At 40.7% G+C, this 27,807-nt stretch overlaps 1 protein-coding gene across 1 annotated transcript in view; it reads left to right on the top strand.

Annotated features, from left to right (window-relative positions):
- Positions 1-27,807, top strand: part of LOC121067794 (dystonin-like) — a 301,338-nt gene that overhangs the window by 79,024 nt on the left and 194,507 nt on the right. The window contains 1 exon segment of the mRNA XM_040552644.1: positions 15,010-15,071. Within this exon segment, the coding sequence (XP_040408578.1) occupies positions 15,010-15,071 (62 nt within the window).

Below are 27,807 nucleotides of genomic sequence, written 5' to 3'. Positions count from 1 at the left end.
GGTAACTTCCGCTTTGCTTTGTAAGAATTACTTAAAGAAAGAAGAAAATTGTGACCTCTCAGTAGTCAAGATGAGTGTCGTTGCTAACTCGTGGGCTAAGATTTATATATATGCTGTTTTATTTTTTTTTCCCAACAAGCTTTGTAACAGAGATAACATTTTTGCACGGTTGCTGGGAGATGCCACTGGCTTTATTTCTGGACGTGTGAAAATGCTCCTGTTCGTGGTGCAGCTTGAAGTTGCAAAATGCTGAAAAAAAAAAGGTAAATAAAATAGCTGAAGGGAGGAATTTCTGAAAATGATGTCGACAGGCCTAGTAATATGCAGCACGGGCAGAGGAGGTGTAGGTGCTGGATTCACACCTTCAGAGTGCTGACACACCTGAGTTCTGCAGTAGCTGGTTATGCTGGGGGGGAGCTCTGACAGTTTTTTGACAGTATTAAGTGTCAGCATGTATTTCAGGAATAAAAACACTTCCCTAAGGTAAACTGTTGTTAAATAATTTGCATTAAATCTGAGTGGTAACTATGGGATATAGGCATTACAAAATTCATGCAGCCTGAATGGATGCGCAAGTCTCAAAGAAGGTAAATTCAGAAGTAAAACAGCATTTTAAATGACTTGGTCATAGATTATCAGCCTCTACTAACAGTCATGGCATCTTTCTCCCTCTTTTCCTTTTTCCTTTTTTTTTGTTTTGATAGTACTGGACTGTCTATGCCTTACATCAGGGTTAGCTGTGAATGGTACTACTGATCCAGAATTTTTCCTGGAGGGAAGTTGCGAAGCGCCAGGACAGAAGCGTCAGTGGTGGTGACACCTCTCACATTCACCAGCACCCAGCTGTGCTCTCAGCGGTAATCCATGTATCGCTTGTTCTACGGACAGGCAGCTTTGGCTGCCTTACTGGCAGGAGAAATCATTCAAGTTCAAGAGCTTTAGTGAAGCAAAACTTTGTCATTACAAACCTTTCGGCTGCAACCGGAACATGCCAGGCTTCGGCTTTCTGCTTATATGCCTGGTTTGATTATAACAAGTAAAGGTGGCGATCCTTCCATCTTCAAATGGAAGAAAATTAGAACAATTGCGCAGCGTGCTCCTACTCATTAGCTTTTTTGTTTAAAAAAATTAAATCTTCTAAATATCATATTTAAATAACACCTGCAGAGAATCCAGCATTTAGCAGTGACTGTATGTGTGACTGTTTTGTTTAATGCCAGGGAATGTTTTGGCTTCGTATCCACTTTCCTTTTTTAAATCCTTCCTCACCTTGTTTGACCTCCATGGCTACTTTCAAGCAAGTGACTGCACTCCCTTTCCTCTCCTGTCTTTTCTTTTTCTTTGAAACATGTTTTTTTTTTTTCTGTCCATACAGCGTAAGCTGTCCTCCAGAGGTCTGAGCATTGTACTGACTGCTGTAAGATCCATCCTTCTGCTGTTCCAGATGCTACGCTTAACCCGTCATTTCAACATGTGTTTTCACTAAAATAATCATCTTTCTGTGTTGCTGTACTGGAATCCTCTTCACCCAACTGTAATATGTACAAGCCTATTGTCTTTGTCTTCACTACCACACGCAGCCCTCTCTGCCGTATCATTTTTCATTCCTTAAACTTTTTTTTTCTTTCTAACAGTGCCATTTTCTAAACTGCCTTTGCCTGTTGTTCAGCTGCTCATTGTACATGGCAATGCCTTCCCAGAAGGGACTTTAAAATCTCCTTCCAAGGTGCCACTTCTCTCATCTACTTGGCATACTTGCTGTGCAGATGAAGCCATCGGAGGTCCACGGACCCGTGAGGAAGGGTAGAGGAGGAGAGGACATGTGCTGGGGTGGGTTTAGTGGTCCCAAACTCCATGGGATCAGGAGGGCAGAGCCCCAGATCCTCCAGTCCTATCTGGGTGCCCGCACCACAAATTAAAATCCCATATAGGCTGGTTCTGGCTGTGCAGTGAGATCAGACAGGAGGGGGCATTTCTGCAGTTAATAAGAGTAGTGAAGAGTTGGGTACCAGCCCTTCTCCACATCACCCCCAGCCACCTCTGACCCTTTGTTCAATAAGCTTTAGGACTACTGCAGGACCTGATAAATCATTTTTGTATCATTATCATCGATAATTCAAATGATGCTGTATTTTCTTTGTACGTGCTGCTGTGGGTATGGGAAGGAAACAGATTGTGAAAGAAAATATGCCATTTTAATCGATCGCTTAGGTGTGGAAATTCACTTTAAGAAAGTGTGACAATTATTTTGGGATAATTTTTAACGTGATTAAATTAGCACTGTTATTCCTTTCTCTGCATCATGAGATCACAGCTCTTAAATTTAACATATCATAGCACCAGCATAGCCACATAAAGAAGTTATGTGGTTTACTTCTTTTATTAGCATAGGTAGAGTGTGTGTTTCTTAAAGACCAGGAATTTTGTGTTTGTACAAAACCTCATACACAGCTTTCATATCTCTTTGTGAACATTAAAGGCAGAGGTATATTCTTATTTAGACCGTGAATATGTATGGTAAGTCTGCTCTGCTGGTTAAATGGGGGAGACCCAGAAGCTGGTAAATGCAAGTTTGCGTGCTTTCAGGGATCTAGAAGAATTTAAGATGGGAAGGATAATTTAAGATGGGAAGGATGGAATTTAAGATGGGAAGGATAACTTGATAATCAGGGCTGCCTGCCTGCCTGCCTGGGCAGACGTGTTCCCCACAGCACGCAGTTAAGCACACGTGCAGTTCCCAGGTGCTTCCCACTGCTTTTCCAGAGGTAGGTACAGCTATTTGTCCTGTATGGCAACACTGCAGTTGAAAAGCAGTCACATCTCACTGTTCCAGTTAATTTACATAGCTTTCCGCTCAACGTCTTTTTGCACATTTTAACAAGACTGTTCAATGAAGTACTTTTTGTTTACTTGATTTACTTGATTTACTAGATGTAAAGATTGCTTTGCTAATAAGTCCTTGTGAAGTGGATTAAGAGTATAGGTATTCCTGGTGAAATGGCAAATATAATTGAACCGGTTCAACTCAGAGTTTATTTTGGTTTTGCCTAGCAATCAAGAAAAATGGTCAAGGAAATTTCCAAATCATCATAGGCATATTTAAAAAAAATACTTAAATGTTTCTTTCAAGCCAAGTCTTCAGCTGAAATTGGCTGGAATACGAGGCTGATAGGAGTTTGAGAGTGCATGTGTCCTTCGCCTTCCTGTGCCACAGAAAGCATCCAAGTATTTCTTTTCATGTTTCTTTGTTGTCGAGTAGAATCTGTTATTGTTCTTGAGACCAGAGGGAGAACAAGGGGTGAGTGTGCTGATGAAGGCAGGGGCAACGTTGTAGATGTCTGTGCTGTAAACATCAGCAGATGAGATTTTTTTTTAATGTCAAGTGAATCTGATTCTTGTTCTGGTTATCCTGACGCTGTGTGCAAGCAGAATTAATCTCCTTTTTATGTGTAGTGTTGTGTGTGACAATCATACTCTGCTTGTGAGTGTGTTCATGTGCATTGTGTACACTGGAGTAAGTTTCGTGGCCTTAGCTTGTCCCGAGGAAATGGCAATGTAAACTGTGATGCTTACAGCCTCTGTTGTGTTACATGCAAACATTGCTGTTCTCCCTCCATAAATGTCTTCTCTCGGGACCTTTCTGTGGATCTTTTGGAATGTTTTCCTCTGTTTTTTCCTCCAAGGAACGGCACAGTGAGCAGAGCAGGACATGATGTGTGCTGGAACAAAAGGCAAACCAGAACTGGTGCACATCTCCACTGGCTTGTGGAGGGCTGAGGAAGATGGTAGTGATTTTCATAGTGCTATGCTGCTTACTATCACAAATGAAATGGGCAGTAGTCAGATCTTTCCAATATTGGATTTTAGTTAAAACACAGTTTAGCATTTTAAAACATATAAACTGGCAATCTAGAAACCCGATTTTAATTTGTATCAACACTTCCTGATATCTCACTAAAATAAATACATAAAACCTTCCTCTTTTAAATGAATTTAAATGCTGGTTGAGGTGGTGATGTAAAAAGGTGATACAGCCAGAAGCCGAGAAGTGCTATGATATGCCTCGCAGGGCAGAGTGACATCTACTGAAATGTTCTTTTAGGCTGTGTACAGCTTGTGCGTGTCTTGACAGCTGGATGTGGCGTTTTGACATGGGTGTTTTTGCCTATAAAAGTCAGAAATCAAGTAATACTGAAAACTGAAGCAAATTGGAAAACGGTATATTTGTCAGCTTTTCAGCAATGCTCACTGCCATCCGTGGACTTCTGCTTTGCTGTGCTCTTTGAATTAAAATTCAGCATCTGTCTTGCTACAGGGCTTGGGGGAGAGGGCTGCACAAAACAAGTGTTTGCAATGAGTAAATATACTAACGTTTACATTTCAAGAGGATTTTGGTTATGTAGGTCAACTGCTATTTTAGTTTTCTCCTCCACATGTTTTCTGGTTTTTAAGCGGGAAATTGAATAAAAAGAGGAGTACTACTTGGAACAGTAGAGGAAGATATTCTGAATTCGTTGCTGACGCAAGTCTTGACAGCGTGTGTGGTGTGTAGTTGGATGAGAATTTATATAATGTAAGTAGGAGTGCATGGGGATCGTAGACAAAGGAGAACAGTACGAACCAAATTAGCTACTGAATAAGAAAGCAGTGTGCTTTGACTTTTTCCCCCCCCTTGAATGGAACAGGCTTACAAGCAACTGCTGTTATTCCATTACTTTCTTGTATTTCTTCTGTGGGCTGTTTGTACCCATTGTTGATTCCTTGCTTTATACTTCAGCTGTAAACTCTCGGGGGCTGGGACCTGGATTTTGTTCGTGTTTCTGACCCCTTTATACCACTCATTGCTGGGATTGGAAGACAGCAAAATAACATTTGTTGAGTTTATTTCACGTGTCATTTATGAGACCCAAGTTAGGTACTTACTACAATAAAATTACCAAGTGATTCCTTGGGGTTCCTCTTCATTTTGATGTGTGCACACACTCAAATGACAGTATTTTTTCCATGCAGGTGTGATCAGGTGTGATTATTCTTAATTTACATACCCACAGTTCATATCAGAAGTAGTTTGCGTTTCACTCATTGAGGTTTTATGTAGCATTTTCTGTGTAGGATGGTAAACCCAGGCACACCCGCACAGCTTTACGCAGTTGAGTTGTCCCCACATGGTTCAGGGACAGACCAGTTGAATTCTTTGTTCTGCTTCAAGGATAAATGGAAAGCAGTGGCAGAAAACAGGTTCATTTGGGATTTTTGTGAGTGCAGTTTCTTTTTGAGCCAGATGGGTGTGCAATTAACAAATTTTTGAATATTTTCAGAACACAAAGCATTCATACATGGTCTATTGTGATTTCATATTCTCCTGAATTTGTAGGGTTGCGGTGCAGTGCATTACAGAATATCACAAGCCCAAATGATGAGCCATTGTTTTAGGATTTGTGTGTGTGTGTTTTTGTCTGCATGCGGTTTTTACTTTGATTATTGAGATGGTCATAGCTCTCCCAAATCAGTGGGAGTTTGACAATTGCTCCTCTACCTGCAAGGAGGATTAAACTCAGACTTCCAGAATTATCCGAAAGTTTGTTTCTAGCACACTGTAGTGATAACAGAGAAGAATATTCTATTTTATGCCTTATATCTTTCTGTTCCAGCAAATCTATTTCTTAGTCTATATCAGTCTGGATTATGAACATTGATGTCACAGTTAAACATGTCGAAACGCATGCTGTCGTGCACCATCTGATACATCTGGGAGTTTGGAGGCTGGTAAGAGTTTAGCCACAGCAGCCCAGGTCTTCATGAGCTGACAAAAGTGTCCATGGCCCAGGGTGTGCAGTGGTGCTCCCAGGCATTGCCATTTGCCTGTGGTTACCCGAAGTAGCTCATTTAAGGGTGCCCCGAGTATGTTCAGAACGTGGCTGGGGGGCAGGTGTGCCCTGAGCAGCCTGTTCTCCCCAGGGTCCCTTCCAGCCCTTCCTCCTTTCATGGAGTTGTGCTGGAGCTTTGTCTTGCCTTGATTCAGGGGGACCGTGCTTGCTTATTTGTTTGCATATGGAATTGGGTCTTTTGTGGAAGAAACAATACCTGAACAGCCCGTGTGTGTACAGCTGGAGGGGAAGGTGCAACTGAAGTTACTGTTTGGTTGTTGACTCTCTGTTTGAGTCCTGATAAGCCCATCTAATCATTAACAGATGGCAGTGGGGATGTAAATGTCCAAGTGTTAAATTTCATTTTATAGCAGGGGAGCAATGGACCTTGCAGACAGAGAGCTGTGTCTTTCAGAGCCTATACAAGAGCCGATGACAAAGCAAATACAAGTCTACAAGTGACTAAAGACTTTTTTTTTTTACAAGTCCTTTAATTTCCTTGGCAGTATATTGCTATATACTTGCTATATATAGTATGTATATATATTACTATATTCTATATATTGCTATATCCAAGCTATTAATTTCCAACTTAGTGGTCTATTCTGTCCATTTTAATAAACAGACATACTAATAAACCACATTGTACTGCTATTTAGTTACGAAGAACTGCAGAGTTCCAAAGACAGGTATCGTCGTTCCAAATCCCAGCATTTTAACTTCTGTAGTATGTGTGTTAGTCTTCTCTCCACCAATTAATCTGTATTAACGTTTCGTTGCTTCACTTGTAAGGCTGGGAAGCTGCTGACGTGGGTCACTGGAGTTCAGTGAGCAAACACGCATTAAGCAGAGCGCAGATGAAAGGCTGGTATCTTTGGATGCTATTTGCAGCTGTTGCAATCAACATAACTTCATTGGGAATCCCTCTTAAGGGATGACTGAGTGTAATGCAAAATCAAATACTGAAGCTCTCCAGTTTATTTTCAGTCTTCATGCTTTCTCGTGTGGTTTTTCTTGCAACTTTTGTAGTATTTGAGCACTTCCCAGTCTTCGGTGCATTTATGTCTGTCAGCAAATTGAGTTCACATTCTGCCTACAAATTACATGCCTCATTTTTTCATAAAGAACATTTTTTCAGAGAGCGTGTGCATTTTTATAGCTAAATGCATATCCAGAAAAATGATTTGACAAATTTAATTTGAAATAATGTTTTTTCTTGAAAGGTAGAGAAATAAAAATATTCTTTTTGAAGAATATATCATAGATCCTAAACATGGGTTGCTTTTATGTTGTGAAGGCTGAACACTAATCACATAGAAGTCAATGGGGGCTTTATTTCAGGAAAGGTTAACTGTTAGCTTCAGTGGGGTCAGGGTTTAGTTTTGTTTGGCTGTAGCTCCAGGAACAACACACAATTTCTAGCTCATCTTCAGCTCTTGAGTGCAGTGACCGTGCAGTTTAGTAGAAGCGGAGCATGAAGCAGAGCATCAGGTTTTAGAATAACCAGGCAAAACTTTTATCCTGATCCATCCTTGCAATGAGACCAACTTATATATGTGACCTTTCCCCCTACAGTGTAAGAAAATTGATTGATTTTCCAAGGAGAAGAAACTGAAGTGGAGAGATGCATAAATTCTTAACGGAGTAATTGGAGGAACCAGAAGGTTTAGGATAAGATCTAAACTGAGGTTCATATTTTATTGCTACTTAAATTAACAATGCAAACCTCAGGATAGAAGTTAATTGGAATCACTTCCATAACTACGTGCATATATGATCTGACGTGGCATACAAAATGGAGCCTCGTTACTGCCTTGCCTGACAGGAAGGTGCGGAGGAGAAGCCACTTTTGCAAGAATCCTGCTGCATGGATGCACACCTTGGCAGAGTGGGTGGTAGCTGAGTGGGAGACATTTTCTGGAGGGGAAAAAAACGCACAAAACCCCCCAGGTCAGATGATGACAATTGCCAAATGCATCTCTCTGTGTGGGGAGCAGTTGTTGGTGAGCCCCACTGGGGCAGCCCAGGGTTTCGTCTTCCCTGTGCCCTTTGCTGGCAGCAGCTGGCAGTGGATGCTTTGGAGAAGGAGGAGAAGGAGGCAGTGGTTCTTTTCCCTTCCTCAGGTGGCTCGGGGCTGCTAGAGAATAACAGCGATGGGAACACCAGCACATAATGCAGGCTTTTCTCTTAGGGTTTAAACATAAATATTTGATATTTTGGGTGTGTACACTTTCCCTTAGATTTTTCTGATTGCTGATAGGTATTTTTCTTGCATAACCTCACTTTCTGTGTGCCATTGCATCGGTTCTAGCTTATAAACATTTGGGAGTAACACAGTGAGACAGAAGCACTTTGTGCCTTGTCCTTCTCTCTTTAAAGTTCCGTTTGTGTATAAGCAGTGGTATCATTATTCAAGCACCTTTGTATATGTGTGGGACACTTCAGTAACTGAAACTTCGCGTCTGCGAGCCAGGCGAGTTGGAATGTAAACTTGTCACGGAGGAGGAAGTGATGGCAATGAGCAGTAAGTGGGAAAGAGAAATGAAGTTACTTTGCCTGAATGAAATGAGACTTTAAGAGGGTTTTAGATTTTCATCATTTTTAAGAAGCGAATCTGAAGTAGGCTATGCATTTCTGCCGTTTGTGCCTTACGAATGTCTAGCAGCATTCATTTTTGCTTGTATTTCTTAAATTGTAGGATATATCCATTGTGTAAGAATCTTTGTCTGACCTACAGTCGCTTAATTTTTTTTGACTGTTCTTCCAGCAGAGTGAAATCCCATCATTATGTCTATCCTCAACTCTCCTATCCAAGTTTCCTTGCCTAGATTCATGAATTATTTTTTTTTTAATTTCTTTTTCTCACATGCGGACCGTGTCTCTCCCTTGCTCCATGCCCTTACTCTCTGGCTTCCTCTGTAGTATCTAAACTCTATACCTTACCAGTCCGTCTGCATTTATCCTCTTATTTTGTATTTGGCTGACAAGGCCTCTGTTCAGTCTTTCTAAAAAAAGCAGTAAAGTGATGCTGTCGCCAAGGCAAACTCCTGCAAACAGCTAGTGCTGCTCCCCAAGCCGTCCTGCTACGGGAACACCAACAGAGGCATAAACAAGGACTGTTATAAGTGCTGATTTTATAAATCCAACGGGAAGCTGTTAAAAAAGGAAAAAAAATATAAAGGTGATAAAATATAAAATGTTACTTCTAAGCTTGACAAACATTTCCTGCACTTCAGGATGAGCTGATGTAAGAACAACACCATTCTATATTAAAATTCACGAGGTAGTCCTTCTGAAATATAAAAATTAAAACACTGTGAAGCAAAGCATACTTTGAGAAGGAAGCAAATAACTGATAGAAGGCTGGGTTACCAACTGAGCTGATTACTCTGAGAAAACTGACATATCTATCCCCTCCCCAAATCCTGGGTAAGTAACAAGAACTTCTTAGGGATCCTTTAGCTGAGGAGTTACTCTATCATGACAAACACTGAATTTTTATTACCACTCCAGTTCTGAGTGACTAAATTGTTAATTATTTCACAGAGGTCTGTTTTTTTTTTTTTTTTCAAAGGTAGATACTGTTGAAAATAATTTGGGAGTTCCCTGATTTCCTATAGTTCTTTTCATACAGTAGATGTCGCCCCCATTAAAATAGGCCCTGGAACTGTGACACCTCCAGACTCAGTGCTTCCGGTCTCAGGTTGGATATGCAGAGATCCCTGTACGAGACATCTAATGCTGCTTCTTCAGAAACTTGTTAGCAATTTAGCAAGACCTCACCATAGCTGCCAGTTTGTTAGCGACATGAATGCTAATTCTGCCTTGATATTTTTATAGCAGAAGGGGTATACATATTTTAATCATCAGAAATCATTGTCAAACTATGGTAGGATTTTATATGCTGCATGTCTTGATGAAAATGTAATGCAGTAGCACACAATTCATAGTGTTAGGTCTGTACTCATACACTTCAGTGTATTATATGTTACAGCTCTAGTTCATTCCTAAATTTATCTAGTTCAGGATATTGTACAGGATCAAAGATAATCCCAGATTTTGTAACAGGGGTAGCTTTTGCTGAATTATTGTTTCAGATAGTCCAAGTTGATACACAAGGCCTAGAGTTATGTGTACTTTAAAAACCTGCTGTAATTAGGAATACCCACAAACGATGTGAAAGCTGGTAGATTGTGTATTAGTAAGGTTATTCAACGCTTCCCTGTAGAAATTCCACCCCCCTCCCCCCTTTTTTTTTTAAACTATCCAAGCTCCAAGCTCGACATGCTTGAATTGAGATTTTTACCTTCTGGAGACTGCTCCCGACTCTGATAAGTTTGTTGGGTGCCCTCTGGCTCTTAATTCCTGAGGGAGAATGACTAATTGGTATAGGCCTTGGGAGGCATGTGAGAAGGTAACACTGAGTTTGCAGGAGCAGAGAGGAAGGCCTCCTAGGTAAAGCATTTCAGCACTGCCTGGAGATCTGGATTTGCCCCCTTGTGTCTTCTGTAGCTATGTTATTCTGGGGGAGCATCATAAGACAGGTGTTTTCTCAAGAGGTGATTCATTAATTATGCTCAGAGTGCAATATTTGAGATAGCAGGGTCTAGTTTGTGGAAGAGCTGAGCAACAGAACTTGATGAGAACTAACCTCTGAACAGAAGACTTCTCTGAAAAATTGGATATTCAGTGTCTCAGTACTCAGCTTTTTATATCTTTTTCTTTTCTTCTTTTCTCTACAAAATGGGAATAATATCTCCCTCCTTTCTTAGGAGTTCTGAACAAGAGATTGTCCTGTACTGTGTATTCAATCAATATACTTAAGAATACCAGAGGAAAGCCTATAATGAAGCGAATTTTGTGTTCCTAGCTTGAAGAGTGAACAGTGAAAAGGTTTGGTGCTCTGTATGCAACAGTAACATGAAATACATTATTGAATAACTGGTCCTTAAATTAATAGCGTCCCTTCTATGTACTAGACAGTAGTCTAGTGAAAAGTAAGTGGTCATTTAATTAAATGTTATAGTGCATATTCCCAAGAGGGTTTTATTAAGGCCAGTTTTAATTCCAATTTTCACTCTACTTTTGAGTGCTTTGTTTAGCAACCTTAGTAATGTTCAATGTTCTTTCAACACAGTTTTTTTGAGTTTTAATGTAAGTCAGTCCTGTAAATAGAAGCAATATGTGCAAAAAAAATTAGTGTGTTAATACGTAAGTAAGAAATAACTCATGTCAGGGCTTTTGTAAATACCTGGATAAATGTAGACAAACCTGTTGCATATCTGGCCATTCATGTAGGCAAACAAAATGTCAGTAGAGAAGCAAACTTATCAATGCAAAAAGCTGCCTAAGCAAAGGAGATAATTTTTTTCAAGTCTGTCAGTAGTGGAGAAACTCCCAACTTTGATATTGTCACCGTTGGAAAGAGGAAACGAGTACAGAAATTTGGAGCACATCTAGAAAACCGGGGGTTTTGACAGATAAAGGTGGGTTTGGGTTGCATTTAGGCATGGAGGAATGCTTGGCTGCTGCTCTCCAGGAAGGCATCGCAAGAGTCGTCAAGGTCAGGTGTTGACTTTGGCGTAATTCCAGTAGGAAAACCATCCTGAGAAGCTGCTCTAATGTGCAGGTGCAGCAGTCCTTGCAGGCACGGAGGATTTGTGGAAGGGGGCATCAGTGTCAGAAGGATCTGGTCCCTGAATTTGGCATTTGGATCGATCACAGGCATAGCATATCCTGAGCTGGAAGGGACCGTGAGGATCATCGAGTCCAACTCCTGGCTTCACCCCGGGCAAGCTAAGGGTTAAGCCAAGGGCGTTGTTATATCCAGGGTTATATCCAAGGGCGTTGTCCTGGAACACACAATGAGATGCCTTAGTTCTGACAACTGCTTTGTACCCACAGATGTGCTAACTTGGACCTGTGCTGTGGTGTAGATCCGTAAAGTAGGTGTCAGCCTATTAAGACCGCGGATGTTTTGTTGGGGTAGTTTCGCAGGCATATAAAGCATAGGAGACTTAATTTGTGTGTCTGATACATGTCTGCAATGACAGGTAAAGCGGAGAAGCTCCGGTTGATTACTTAACCATCGAGGGCTTCATATTATGATCTACAGATCAGATGATCCAAGAAGGTGTGCTGTCTTTCTCCAGCCGCCTCACCTGTACCCTGCCTTGGCTGAGGCGGCACCGCCACTACGCATTTCATGATGACGTGCTTGCCTTGCCACTCTCTGTTGACAGAGGCAAAACAGACTTCCTGGTTTGAAAAGCTCAACGTTTGTACTCAAATGTGGCTTACTGCACTCAAAGTTCAGAACAAACAAGCATATATGTTTCATTTAATGCCTGTGGTGAGTTAAATCCGGAGGGTTCGCAGTTTTTCCGTGCTGTAACAGCAGATGGGCTGTTTGCTCGTGTTTTTTTTTTTTTTTTTTTTTTTTTAAAGGGGAGTTACTACTTTCTGACAGCTAGGAGAAGCCCTGGGCTCAGCTTGCTTTTCCCTGAAAGGGAACTGTGAGGTTTTGAAGTGAAGAATGCGACCGTTTGCTAAAGATGAAAAGGACCGGAGAGCAAAGCTGGTGGAGCTCATGTGCTGCATGGGTCAGTAGCGCGGCATCGCTGCCTGGGAGCTCTACAGCTTCAGCAGCGGGTTTGCTTTGTAATGGAAGGGCATTAGAGCTACGTCTGGTAGATAGCAGGGCTCTCCGTGGGGAAAACTTCTCACCAGAGACTTTGAATGGCTTTCGCTTCGTAGCTGTGCCTTACTTTGATAGTAGGCTGCCTGTTTGCTAGTTCCTTCACTTGGCTTCGCTGTGCTCTACTTGGAGGTCGAGCACATGAAATACTATTGCACTGCACCTTCATCCTAATCGGCGTTTTCTTTTCTGTGTTTGTTTTTTGATTAAAAACCACAAGTGGTTTTTATTCTGGTGTTTTTCTCGGCATTACAGGTGGCAGTTTTCTTCCTTGTTACACATTTGTATATGTCATAGCTATACAATTTTTCTACAAGCGTAGAAAAGTGTAATTGATGTGCATATATAAAAGGAATGTGAGGAGCAAACATCACTTTTTACTTCTGTTGGCATTTTAATCGAAGGTAGGGTTGAAATTAATAGTCACTACATGTTCTAACAAGATGCATGGAATGGAATTTTGGGGATTATTATTTTTTTCCTGTTGTCCCAGTAACATTTTCCTAACTGTAGACTTTCGTGGTGGTTAGTCAAAACTAGATGAAGGTTACCTTAGGAAAACAGGCGTGTTGTACGCTTGTGGACTGGTACCTACTAAATTCTGCAGTTCAGAAAAGTTGTGTTCCTTTTACAACAGCTACCCATAATGGAACAGTTGTAAGGGAAATTAGTTCTGGATCTTTCATTTCTCTGTTTTTCTGTTCTCTACATCTGCCAAGCCAGGGCTTCTACCTTACTAGGAGAAATTACTGATGTTGGAAATGCTGCCTTCCTGGATGAAGGCTATAGGAAAATGTCTACATAGCAAAAAGGTTTTTTACTCTGTCCGATTTTTCCCTCACACAGTGCTTGTTTTACTCTTAGGTGGTCTCCTAATTCTCTTTTTGGGTCATTGACTAGTATAAGTGTGTGTGGAGCTGTGAAGAGGGAAACAGAATATGCCAGAAACTTAGAGATCATGAGTGGTATGGAAAAGGTGTTTTGGGAACAGTTCCTGCTCTGTACAGAGCCAAATGTGCGAGTACACTGCACAGACTAACTGCAGAACTCATCACCACAGCGAATGCAGAAATTAGAGGTGTTATAAAAGGATCAAAAAAAAAAAAAAAGACCAAAAAAATCATCTGTGGATCTCACATGGAAAGATGTGTACAAGCTTGTAGAAAGCTTCACAGGCTTTTGCTTGCCTTGTTTTTGAGTTAGTTCCTGAGAACTCCTTCCTCACGAGCGTGAGGAGCAGCAAGCAATGCTCCTCATGGCCCAGGGTGGACTCGTGTGTGATCGCAGGCCATTTTGAAAGACCTCAGTACCACACCAGCGACTCGAACATCCATGGATGTGCACCTCCCATGATTTTTTATTTATCTATTTTACTTCCGTTACCTTTGACCAATATGAAAACAATATTTTAATGTAAAATTCAGGATGTGATTCAATCTTCTAGTGATGGCCACAGCTGAAGAAAGGGTCTTGTTTGGCTACCTGAGCTCGTTGCTCCTCCTCAGCCACACTACAAATAGCCCAAGTCAATGAAACAGCTGCAGTTTTGTTGTACAGGGTCTTAAGGGATCTGGCTATTTTAGGCTTGCACAGATGGTCCCGGTCCTAATGCACTGCAGCTCCTGCTCTGGGGAGCTCTGGGACCGGGCGGCTCCGTAGCAGTTGTACCACCTAATGACCACGCGAGGCTTTGTGGAGGTAACTGAACTCCTGAGCTGGGGTAGTATCACTGTTTCTTTAGCATGGCTCTGTACAATACATGTACATACATCCAGTCCGTGGTGGGATGCTTCCTTACCCTATTGCTCTTGTTATTTCTTCTTGGTATTTTGTGGGCAATCACTGATGCTAACTGCCACACCACGGAGCAAACTGTTGGCAGTAGCTGGGCCTCAGCACTAGGTTAACGAACCCTCTGTTTATATTATAGAGGTTTAAAAGAAACGAGGTGCTTTCTCTGACTAAAGCATGTTGGAACAAGGGTCATGTTCCGGTCAAAAAGCACAATGATGAGAAAGTCAGCTTTCATATTGTAAGGGATTTTCTATTGGTAAATACTGTAATAATTTATCAGATTATAAAGGCTGGAAGTGGTATTTATAGCTCTTAAAAGTGTGCTTTGATCTTTTTAATCATCTTATGGGTGGTCAACTTTTCTTAGGAAGTTACATTTCTGTTAGTAGTGCTCCTATTCTAACAGCAGGGCTGTAGCCCTGGAGGTGTTCACCTGGAACTTCTGCTCAGGAAACCTCTGCGTAACATTCTGCGATGTCCCGCCAAAAACATTTGTATGCTATTATTTTAATTGGATATTTCAGAGCTTTTACAAGCTATTCTCTTTTTAAACCTTATTAGAATGCTATTTTTTAAAGCTGTTATTAAAAAATCTTCTGCATCATTTGTAGAGCTGTTGAAAACCCTTTTCTTTTTCCTTTTTACCTGCAGATGAACGGGACAAAGTACAAAAGAAGACCTTCACAAAATGGATAAATCAACATCTCATGAAGGTCAGTTGATATTTCTGTGATGTCTGGGTGATTGATTATTGCAGCAGTGATCATGCATTTTATTAAATGTTTGATTTCAGTATGCAGTTGCATATAGTAAGGAAGTCAAACTAGCAAGATGTAAATCTCAAGGTTTCTGTCTCTGAGGAGTCATGAGGGAGTTGAAATACTGCTGTCTGATAACCCCGGGTGATCTGTTTGAATACTTGCACTTGAAGTTAAAATGGGACAAAGTTTTAAGGGACACTATTTCTTTCTACAATGCTTGGCTTTTTTTCTAGCATTAGACTGCCATGGCTGTAGCAACACAGCTAAGGCAAATTAAAAAAAAAAAAAAAAAAAAGGTTAAAATAATTTTTAAGTACTGTGTTGAGGAGAGGGAAGTGACCTTGAGAAGAATAACTCTAGATCAGCCAGTGACATCAGTGTGCTGCTTGTGGATTAGAAACAGAGACTTTCTAGGGATGAAAGTCACTTTTCAACATCTTTCTTTTGAATAAGTAGTGAACTTGGTCTCAGGGACAGAGCACATCAGTTTAACAACATGTACAGATTTTAGTCGACACAGAACTAAAGGCTGTGAGTTCACCTTCACTGCATGGTCCTTCAGTTCTAAATTTAATCTGCTGTTTCAGCGCCAACTGTCGAGCTCAGACATTTCTCTGGAGAAACAGATTGTATAATTACTTAACATAACTGGCTTTGATTTCTTTTCAGAGGTTGAATTCACGTAGAAGTCCCATTAATAAAAATGTATCTGCAAGCTGTCAGAGTTGAGATTTAATTAATGAGTATAATGTTCAGACACTGTTGGAAAGATTTGCTTGTGTTCATATATAGAGAAAAATGCATTTTTTAAGGGGGTGACTTAATTATCTCTTTGTTTCTTGTGGCTGTGCTTGTAGCTACTTGATAAATATCGGATGCTGAAGCGTAGCAGAATTTCTTCAGGGATGTTTAAAATCAACTTTTATGGCTCCTTAAATCTTTAGAAGGTGCAGAATTCTAGTTTTGCATCTTTTAAACATTTGAAATCAGGGTATCTCTTGGAAATGGCATGACTTTGTGGGCCAGCAAAGCCCAGACATTAAGTTGCTCCCCATTTTTCTTAGCAATAGAGAGAGAACTTTCTCTTGCAAAGTGCTGTTTCAGTTCTTGCTGCCATGACTGAGCCATCAGGATTGGTCCTGACATCAGCCTCCGAGCAGCTGCTCTGCATAACCTCTCTGTGAGAAGGGTGAGTCTGGAGCCTCAGAATGGCACTAAATACTGCTCATACCAACAGGTTTTCCTTTATGGGTTTCCTAGGCCCAAAGGAATTGTGCTGTGTCGAAACAGCTGCTCCCAGTACCTCATCTATTTAGACACCTCCTCACCCTGGTCCTGGGATACCCAAGTGGTCCCGTGCTCTTGTGGAAGTCTTCTTGCTAATGAGAAAAGACAAAGAGGCTGCCGACCTGCTCTGTCCCCTTCTGGGAGTTTTCTGGATTTTACTCCAGATTTACAGCATAACAAATTTCTGTTGTACAGTACTTCAGGCAAATTAGATTTAAAGAAAAAAAAAACCCGCAGAAGAAGATTGTCATTAGTCTGGCAGCAAAATGCAATCTCCAAATTAACCATCATGCATTTCTCCTCATAATTGAAGATAATTGTGACTGTGTTTGTAGGGGCTACTGATCTTTTTCTGTATTAAAGATGCCTTTTAAAGATGCAGGTTTAATTTTCTGTGGGATGTGGAAAACCCCATCTGAAGCTTTTTTGGAGAACAATCCTTTAATACCAGTTTAAAACAATGCCTGTTTTAACAGATGAGCAGTGTAACGAATATTATGTTTATACACACCATTATTTTCAACAATTTTCAAACATGCACAGTCATTGTTGACATATATTTTGCCTCTTGGGAGTAGCTTAGAAAGGATTTAGGCTCTAAACCTGTAAGGCAATCAGGTGAAGAGTTCATACTAAATCCTTTTGACTTGCTTGACAAGGTCAGTGGCATTAGGCCTTCATCTTCAAATAGTTCTTGGTGTGAGTGATGTTAGAGGTAAATATATATATATATATATATATGTATTGCTGGCCTTGATTTTCATCTCAGATTGCTCACTTTAGAATTCAAGTAAAGGATTGTTAACTTACACAAATACAATTTCATAGAATCACAGAATGGTTTGGGTTGGAAGGGACCTTAAAGATCCATTTCCACGCCCCCTGCCATGGGCAGGCACACCTCCCACCAGACCAGGTTGCCCAAAGCCCCATCCAGCCTGGTCTTGAACACCTCCAGGGATGGGGCATCCACAGCTTCTCTGGGCAACCTGTGCCAGTGCCTCACCAGCCACCCTTAAAGTAAATAATTTCTTCTTAATATCTAATCTAAATCTACCCTTTTCAAATTTAAAGCCATTACTCCTTGCCCTATCCCCCTTGTCCTATCACTGCACTCCCTGACAAAGAGTCCCTCCTCAGCTTTCCTGTAGGCCCTCTTTGGGTATTGGCAGGCCACTATAAGGTTTCCACGGAGCCTTCTCTTCTCCAGGCTGAACAACCCCAACTCCCTCAGCCTGTCTTCATAGGAGAGGTGCTCCAACCTTTCAATCATTCTCATGGCCCTCCTCTGGACTTATTCTAATACCTCCACGTCCTTCTTGTGCTGGGGGCCCCAGAGCTGAAGGCAGCACTCCAGGTGGGGTCTCATAAGAGCAGAGCAGAGGGGGACAATCACCTCCCTCACCCTGCTGGCCACGCTTCTTTTGATGCAGCCCAGGATACGGTTGATTTTCTGGGCTGCAAGCGCACATTGCTGGCTTATGTTGAGCTTCTCCTCAACCAACACCCGCAGGTCCTTCTCCTCAGGGCTGCTCTCAATCCGTTCTCCACCCAGCCTGTGTTTGTGCTTGGGCTTGCCCCGGCCCACATGCAGGACCTTGCACTTGGCCTTGTTGAACCTCATGAGGTTCTCACAGTCCCACCTTTCCAGCCTGTCCAGGAGCCTGTGGATGGCATCCCTTCCCTCCTGCGTGTCGACCGCACTACACGGCTTGGTGTCATCTTGCTGAGGGTGTCAACTTGCTGAGAGTGCACTCAATCCCACTGTCCATCTCACTGATAAAGATGTTAAACTGCCAAAATGATGTATAGTGGCTTAACGCTTTTTGACAAAAAAAATAATTTGACACTGGTTCTTACATTAACTGGGAATTTATGTAGCAACTCAACTTTATCTTTTGGAAATTTTCAGTCTGAAAGCAGTTGATGATACAGTTGTCCATTTTCTGTTCTTACAGCGTTATTTCTAGGACCATGACTTGCATGGAAATTAGATTAATCCTTCAGATGCTCTCTCTTAAGACACAAGGACATATTTAGAAAATACTCTATAATGGATGGAATGCAGGGAAAGTAGCACCATAAATGAACGCACTTTCGGCAGAGTCAGTAGAGCTCTCCTGGTCTATACATTACGTTGAATTTGGGTCATAGCTTTCTGCTTTGTTACCTTGGATTTAATACAAAATACATGCAGCTCATACATGCTCACAGATTGCTGATAGCTTGTTGCAGAGGAAAAAGAAAAAATGAGAACTAACCTGTTTCAGGCATCTCACTAGATTTATTTCAGCTAGTTGTCTAGATTACTTTTTTTTTTTATGGTTAGCAGAGAGAAGAGACCAATCTGTGTGTCTTGGACCACCTTGTCTGTAGGTGATCTAAGTACCTTAGGGGCAGATGAGTTGTGTCCTAGAGGTGCTTTCAGTCCACTGACTGAAAAAGGTCGGTGTGCTTTATCTGTCACTGAACTACGGTGCAACAAGAAGTGGGAAGGATAAAAGTGGTCACACAAGTTACGAGAGACTGCGGAAAGGTTAAAGGTGATCACAGAAATTAGGAGAGACTGTGGAAAGCTTGACCACAATATGTGTGTGGACAGAACTCCTGCTACAGACATGGGGATGGATTGCACTTTTCTTTAATCTTTTTTCCATCCTATGTACGTTCTCTACTTTTTATCTACCCTGCTTCCTTTTCTCTCTCCCCTGTTCCTTGTTTGTTTTTCTTTTCTCTGTTTTTTCCCCTCTTTCTTCCTCTTGCCTCTTTTTACTTTTTCCCTGCTTGTTTAGTTCTTTCTTTGCCCATTTTAATTAGTCTTCTATTCTCTTGCAACCTAATGTCCTTGGGAAAGTACTGGACTTTTAATTCCTCTATAGCAGTATATTCAAAAGAGTTTTTTCTAGGTCAACAGCATGATGCTTTTTTGGGTTACCATCATTTGTTGGGCGGATGGCATGGTAGCCTACTGTCATTCTTCTAATTAAATTCTGCTTTTAAGGGACTTGCTGAGTAACCACAAACAACAACATGGCTGAGAAATATTTACCCTTCTGCCCTCTGCTGTCCATCTTTAGTTGCACTGGATTCAAGGCACAGAAGTGCATACTGAACCTCAGTGTGTGAGATTAATCCCTTGGCAGTTCAGCTGACCAGTTAAGCATGTGTTTGTGTACTTTACTAAACTAGAGCCACAGTCATTGCAGAAATATTTCCTGCAAACAATCTCTAGATACGTAGGTTTAGAGATAGATAAGTAATAGTTATTTAGAAAATTCAGCTGTTCTTTGTATACCACAGTTCATGATCAAAGGGACTGCCACCACATTTTTTTAAAAATGCTGATATTTTCTTTGTAATTTTTAATAATTTTTCATTGGGATGGTAAGAGTATTGCACTCATTAAGGCTACTGTTTAATGTCTGATGGTTAGGCTCTGGTTTATACGCTATCTTTTACTTTTTGTTGACATACAGGCTGGAGAGGTGAGATATTGGCCTTACCTGCTGCTGTGGTATGAGCTTCCAGAAAGAAACTCACATTCCAGTGTAGGGTGGCAATGGGGTAGAGATCTCATCTTTTAACTTCTCACAATGTGCCTCTGCTTCTAGTGTTTCACTTTGCTGCTGTCAAAATAGTATGTTAAATTCTAGTGCTTGCTATAGCAGTAAGTAGCACCTGACATAACAAAACTGGCTTTTTAAAAAAATTAATGAAAGAAAAAGATTTTCATTCTGGTGTAGCATTCACACATGGTTAAAGAGTCTGAAGTGAAATCTGATTTCCCTTAAAGCCCAGAAATTTTTCCTTAAATTCCTTTGAATCCCCTGAAGCCCGAGAAAAGAATGAAAAAAGTGTGAAATATAAGTAGAAACGAGATAAAAGAGGGAAAAGAAAAAGGTAATGATGAAAAATGAGTAAAAGCAGACAAATTTGTCTTTGTCATTCAATTTGTTTTTCAAATCAATTTAAAAAATTGTTTTGTAGCACCACAGCTTAGTCTTGACAGGTTAAACAAGATGTTTTGAAGTACTTAGTTTCTTTATCAGAAATAATCATGTACAGAAAATGGGATTAATGGCAAGGTGACCAGAGGCTGGTTAGATCAGTGCTCCGATGGGAAATAGAGATACCTAATGGACACCTAGGGAAAGGTGGAAAGGGAAAATGATTTTTCTCTTTTCATAGAATCACAGAATCATTAAGGTTGGAAGAAACCTCCAAGATCAGCTGGTCCAGCCATCCCCCTACTACCAATGTCACCCACTAAACCATGTCCCTAAGCACCAGGTCCAGCCTTTCCTTAAACACCCCGAGGGACGGTGACGCCACCACTTTCCTGGGCAAAAGTGGTTCCCTTTTTCGCTGAAGGAAGGGTTGTAGAGCACCTCTTAACAGACCTTCCAGCAGCAGTATGGGACCCTGGGGTGCCTTGAGCAGCTGCCTTGAGAGGGAGCCTGTCCTGCCCATGACACTGCGGGGTGTACCACCACCTGCTGCCCCCAGCAGCATGGGTCGGCTTGGGACCCTCAACCGGTGAGACCTGGGAAGAAGTGTGCTGGCGATGGGAGCAGTGGGCAGCATCCCTGCACAGTCATTAGTTGCTCCAAAAGTCACTTGTAAAGGTATTATGGGCAAGAAGGCTTTTAGAAGTAGCTGGACAAAATGCTTTTAAAACTACTGTTTTAAAGCTGTGTTCAAAATTGCATGCTGTGTTGCAGTGATACATTGGTAGGACATTGTAGAAATAAGTGCTTTTTGTTGTGCAAAGACTAAATGCATAATTCATAATAGAAACCCAGCGTTATTGATTCCTGTGAGTCCTTCAGACAGCTCATGGTTTGCAAATGGCATCTTGCATCAATACCTTCGTGAAACGTTCAGGTATGCATTTAATGGCAGAGGGGCCATTCTGATCCGATGCAGTCATTCCCTTGCTGAAAGCTGGCACTTCACTAACGCTAGTGGTTATCGTTAGAGATAGCTCTACTCTACGATATCTTCTTCTTAGCCATGCAGTTAATCTGTTATTTAACATTCCCCACCTCTTCTTTTAGAAATGAACGCTTTTTAGCTCTACATTTTTATTTGTTTTAAGGTGTGAAATCCTTGGTGTTATTCTAACTGTGCTGACTTTTTTTTTAAAGAGCTTTACTGCCTTTCATATCTGAAATATACTTTGAAAAAGCATGTTTTTCTTTTCAGTGTTAATAAAAATAGTAAGAAGATTGCTTGCTGTGCAAGTGCATATCAATGAATCTTCTGCATGTTCCTCCTGGTTATTTCTGACAGCTGTTGTAAACTGTACAGCTCCACTTCAAACACAGCATGCAGCTTGTTGAGCTCACTGCTTTAATCTTTGGGTGTGGCTGAGATATGAGGATTTCCTCCTGTATTTCATTTTTTCAGTGCTCAGCAGGACCTATTTGTGTCTAGGTAGACAGGCTCTTTCATTTTTTCTCCTAAAAATTTTTGACCTTTCGTGTTCAGGACTATACTCAAACATCTTGCCTAAGCAGAAGTATTTTTTCCTTTGAGATTTATTCCTTCACAAAATTTTTTAAAAAGTCAGCTGTTAATGCTGTAAAGAAATATTTGATTTTGTTGTTATCCCTGGAAATATGTACAATTATAATTGACTCATACCACGTGGCGTATACAAATTTTTCAAAAATCTTCTACTGACAAGTAAACCACACAGCATCTGTGATCTGCTTAGTATAATCTATAGGTGTTTGCAAAGCAGATCAGCAAGCAAACTCAGGACTTTTTAGGTGTTTATGAGAAGTTTAGACAAAGGAGGAAGGTAACCAGGGGTTGGTGAGGATGGTGAGGCAGTGACAAAATGTGAAAGTTTTAGAGGCTGGTGATAAACCACATCACAGAATCTCTCTGCAAGCAAATAAATAAATCAAGTCAATAAAAACTGTGCCACAGACTTCAAGTTTATTTGATCCTCTTTAATGCATGCAGACTTCATGACTAATTGGGAGCAGGAAAGAGAATAATTGAAAACAGTAAATTAAATATGCATGAAATATAGCTTAAGTGCATTGGTATTTTTATGGCATGCAGCGCTTTTGGAACAGTTGAGTGTATGTTTTTATGATCCTTTTTGTTTATTTATTTATTTTAAATTGTTTTATGTAGGTTCTTATATGAGAAAGGATGAGTATAAGGAGAATTAAGTCTACTGTGAGGTTATTCTATGGTAGACTAGAAACACTAGAACCAATATGTTTCCTATAGTAGACTAATATATTAATTCATTCTCTTTTTGTGGGTTTATTGTTTAAAATTAGCTCTCAGCACAGATTTTATTCAATATTTAATTATTTATCCTTAGAGATCATAAGAGATAAAATTCTACCATTTGCAATTAAGTGTTGGCTTTTTAATTAATTGTTAAATTATGCATGGAACTATATTTTATCCATGTACTTTTGATGTGTCCACATTTAATAATTATTTATACACCAATTTAGAAATACTCTGGCTTGATCTTGCCCCCATGGGGCCAATGTAACTGTGCCATTGGCTCCAGTGGGAGTAACGTTTGTCCCTCTAGCTGGACTCCAGACAGTAAGCAATTGCAAACATTCAGTCATAAACATTCCGAAATATTTTGTTCTACAACAATATTTTGTATGCTTTGGGATGCCAGGCTTGATCTGAGGTAATATAGGTGTGTGACTGCATGGGGACATAAGAATACATCTGAGTAAACAAGTTTTTTCCTGTAAAGAAGCATGTATTGTCTGTTAAAGACGTTTTTGGTGCTTTGAACAGGGAGATTTAAAGGTAGTAGTAATGTAATGTTTGAAATCCTCATCTACCTACTGAGATACAGAATCTGGATTCTAATCTGAATATTAAGTCTGCCAACCTTACCTCTTACCTGCTTTAGGCAGGTGTGGAGTATATTGCCTTTCATCTGAGTTAATGTATCCTTGTAGTTTTAAGCTGTGAAAGCCAGATTTATCGGTTGGGTTTGACACATGCTATTAACATTACATTTTGATATTTTAAACAATTCATCCATGATGAGGTGTATTTGGTGGCATGTGGTCCAAGGCTGGAAGGGAGAGGGCAAACTGGAAGGATGAAGGGTGAAGAAAACTGGTTGCACTGTGAAACAGAAGCATGTCTCCGGCCAAAGATAAAATGAGACAAAAGGTGGTTGTGGCTGCTGTTGATTCGAGGTGTTGAATTGGAACAAGGAGGTCAACAATGCTTTTTCGGTCACCATCTAGCATTCAAAGCACAGGACCTTGTGGCAATCATTTATCCTCATAACTGACAGAAAAAACAGGTGTAGAGATCTGCATTTAAACTGGTCATCTGCATGGCCTTTGTAGCCTATGCAAAAAAGAGTTTTCTGTGGCACAACTCAGCTCATCCTCAGCTAGGTGTGCCCAACAGGTCGGGGCTCACTGTGTGCTCTTTGCTGGCCTGTTGCAGGAACGAGAGTGGCTACCCCTATCCCTGGTGTGGGCATGTGTGTGTGGGATAAGTGCCACCCAGAGACAGACCTTCAGCCTGTCAGAGCATGCTGGAAATAACACTTGTTTTAGCAGGTTAAGAAAGTTTCTAGCAAAACTGCTGGTTAGTTAGGTCTCCACTGGTGGGGAAGCACTGCTTCAAAACATAAAAGGGGAATGTAACTTAACAGCAAGTGATTGCAAAATCGCAGGCTCACCTTTCAAAGAAAAGAGAGAAGTCAGAAGAAAAAAACCGACAGCGAGCTTCTAAGCAGCCAAACTCTGCAAACTCGGGAAACCAATAGGTAGGGTCTCCTGGGGAGGTAATCTAAGAGAGGAAGGAATGCAGGAGGTCTGGCAGTCGCTGAACGCGCTTGTGTTGAAGACACAAAGACAGGCTGCAGACGGGCAGCGCAGATAGGAGGCACAGTATAGAATATATTGCTGCTTGTAAGAGATGAGTCGAATGAAAAGGAGCCGTACAAAAAATGGAAATAAAGGTAATAGGACTAAAGATTTGTATAAAAGAGTTAGTAAAGCATGATGGGATACAGTCAGACAAGCAAAGGTCCAGAATGAGTTATGGTAAGAGAGTGACATAAAAGTCCACAAGTGAAAGGTTCTGTGATTATGTCAGAATATGAAGAAGAAAGGAGAAATACAGATGCATTACTGAGGGGAAAAAATGAGATGTATTATTGAATGGTGTAGAGAAGGCTGAAGTACTCCATCCTTTTCAGACTGCATAACACTGACTTGATGAAACACATTTTAATAAGATTAGAGTAAAATTGAGATAAGGAAAGGTCAGTTTAAAGAATATTTAGAGAAGTTATGTGCTTTCTAATTGCGCAGTTTTATTCACCTAACAGTTAGAAACTAATTGAAGTCATTTATAGCATTTTATCATTTTATTTAAGAATTCACAAAGGACTCCTAGGAGTCCGGAGTATAGCAAGCACAATACCTGTCTCCCAAACAGAAGGAAAGAATGGGGAATTACAGATCTTACAGAGTAATTCACTCTGTGGGAAGGCAGTGAGGCAAATTATTGAACTATCATCTATCCAACCTTTGGCTGGACGACTGATCTTTGAAAGCAAGCAGATGCAGGGGATGCTGTGTGAGTGGTGTACCTCAAGTTTTTGACGTGCTCCCACATGTAGTCTCATTAGCAGGTTACTATCAGAAAGCTTGAATGAAAGGTTCTGAGATATAATTTGCTTAGGTATTGTCATCATTAACAGCTGTGACTGCAGCCAAACCTGGCACTAGCGAGAGCCATGGCCTTCCATTGTGGCTGCCATCATGGCTGCCATCAGGTGCTGCCACAGCGTCCTCTGCCTCGGGGGGGCCATGCAGTGAGCAAGGACCCACTGTCCTTTCCATCAAAGGTGGGTGTGGACACCTTTCTGTGCTGCATCCTCAAGTGAGGACTCAAGCTCTGTCACTTCATCCTTGCAATTTTACCCTGTTTCTGTAACACTGTGGCTGCACCTTTCTCTGGCTCAGGCCTGGTGTCACGTTGTCAATAGGAAGTGCGGCCTTCACCCTGCCACGCTTCTTACAGGGTCCATCTCCTCTACTGGGCTGAGTTTGCTCATGCCTAGGAAGCTCCAATAGCTGCAGATTAACTCCCCATGCTCTCTGTGGGCCAGCACAGACAAGGAGACAGCTCATAACCCTGCCTTCTTGTAGACACGTGTAGCTCTCCCGTACGTTTGTGGGCATGCAGTTGTGAAACTCCATGTGGCTGCGCTACACCTCATCATTATGATGGCAAGAAGTTTGCAGCCATCTGTAATAAAGCACTAAGAAGATATGTATTCTTGGAAAATCAAGGACAGGTTGTGAGGAACTGTGTTTATTGAGTCTGAAACACAAAACTGAACAGAGACATGATAACATGTCCTCAGTATGTAAAAAGGGGGTTATGCAGAGGTGGGGGTGAACAAGTCTTTTCCAAAGTCAGGCTCTAAGGAGGGAGAAACAAAAAATTTGGCTTGGTTTACAGATGATTTAGTTTGAAGATTAGCAAGGCAAAGTACCTCCCCAAAGGATAGTAAGCATAGTAAAACATTGAAGTGTACATATCATATTGTAAAATTTCCTTCATTTGAATTTTCAAGAATAAATTAAACAAGCATCTCTGGAGCATTTACACCAAACTTAATCTGCTCCACTCCGTGGAATTGAATAAGATGATCTGTTTAGTCCTTTTTAGCCTCACATTTGTATTATTCTGGGATAGTGACAAGCCTAATATAGACCAACCCTGTTATGAAAATAATTTTCAACTTTGAGTCTTAGAGCTGACCAGTGACAAGTTTTTTATGAAGCTTATATTTTCATTAAATTAGTGATTTCAATCTGCATCAATCCTACAGTTTCAGTGGGAATGCCTGCTTTCAGTGGGCAACGTGAAGGTAATGTGAAGATAATGTGAAACTTAATGATGTTTGCTTTGTATTCTTCATTACTTGGTATTAATGCATTTGTAAGTAAAATATTTTTAAAAGGGAACAGAACAAAAGTTACAAATTAGGCTTTAAGCAGGTTGTGAGTCACATTTTAGTTATCACCAGTAATATATGCTGAGGCTGCATCTCATAACAATCAGAAAATAAAGAGATTTTGAGCGGGTTTTATAATGCACTTTTAATGTTTTTATTTTTCTAAGATTTATACATTGTCTTATACACAAAAGCATCTGAACAAGGAGCATGGCGTTGAGGAAAAATCATAAAGGGCTACTGAGGTGTAAAACAGGGGAGGGATGGACATCCTGGGCATTAGTCACAACTGGTACAAGAATTGTTAATGAGCTGGGAGCATGTGTGGCATTGCACAGGACCTCCCCTGACTTGCAGTGTGTGGCATCTCCTTCGTGCTCACTGGGAGCTGTTTGTAGGGTGAAGGTTACTTCAGTGGAATTGGTACTAAAGCTGGTAATAGGTACTAAACAGGTACTAAAGCTCTGTAACTTAATATTTTTGGGCTTTAAATTGTGGCAATAACGGAGTAGATGTCTGTTTTGTGTTAGCAGATAACCATTTCTGCTAAGCTTGTGAATCTGTACAACATGGGCTCCATTCAGATGTATTTGCTGATCCCAATATGCAAAGTTAGTTGCAGCCAACCAAGACTGTGGAAGTGTTACAAGCAGTGGAGGTAGTGCCATGATAAAGATGATGACTAAGTGCAATGGGATCTGTGGAGGTATTTTTAATGGCCAGACCTTGGTTCTAGTACTGACAACCCATATTAATTGATGTAGTCCTTTACCTCAGAAAGATCTGAGATGGGAGTAGGAATGGAGACAAGATTTATTTTTCTGCAATAGGCAGAAATAAGGATTTGGGTGAAAAAAAAGACTTAAGACTTTTGGTTAAACTTGTCCTGCGCAATAATTGTTTGAGGTATCACAGAACTACTGAAATCCAGAAAAGAACTCATAAATGTGCATATTTGTGTCCTAGTTCTTGCTTACTACATACATAAGATTATGCACATGCTTGCATACTTGCTGAGTTGGGGATTAGGAGAATATTAGAATGCATTTTGTGAAACCGAATATAGGAACATGATAAATATAAGGACAAGGTTTAGCAATAACCTGTTTTTTTTTTTTTTAATATGAACAATAGTATATTTACCTTAAAGTCATACAAGTGTGTGTTTTGTTTTTTTCTAATTATGTTGCTTTATTAAGAGTTATCCAGAGACATATGAAACAATGGGAGGTGGGGGATAAGATGCAAAACAGAGTATGCAAAAGCAGTGGGTTAATCAGGCAGTCTAGATGTCTGGAAGAGACGTGAAGGTTAATGTAAAAAAAATTATTTTTATTTTTTGACTGATTCAAATTCAGGTACAAGGACAGGGTTTCAGAGGGGTGGAACACACTAAGTGTGTTCAAA

The sequence above is a fragment of the Cygnus olor genome, chromosome 3 (assembly GCF_009769625.2).
Source record: "Cygnus olor isolate bCygOlo1 chromosome 3, bCygOlo1.pri.v2, whole genome shotgun sequence".
In the NCBI taxonomy this organism is placed as follows: Eukaryota; Metazoa; Chordata; class Aves; order Anseriformes; family Anatidae; genus Cygnus; species Cygnus olor.
Note: the sequence above shows the minus strand (reverse complement) of the source record. Positions and strands in the feature narration are given on the sequence as shown.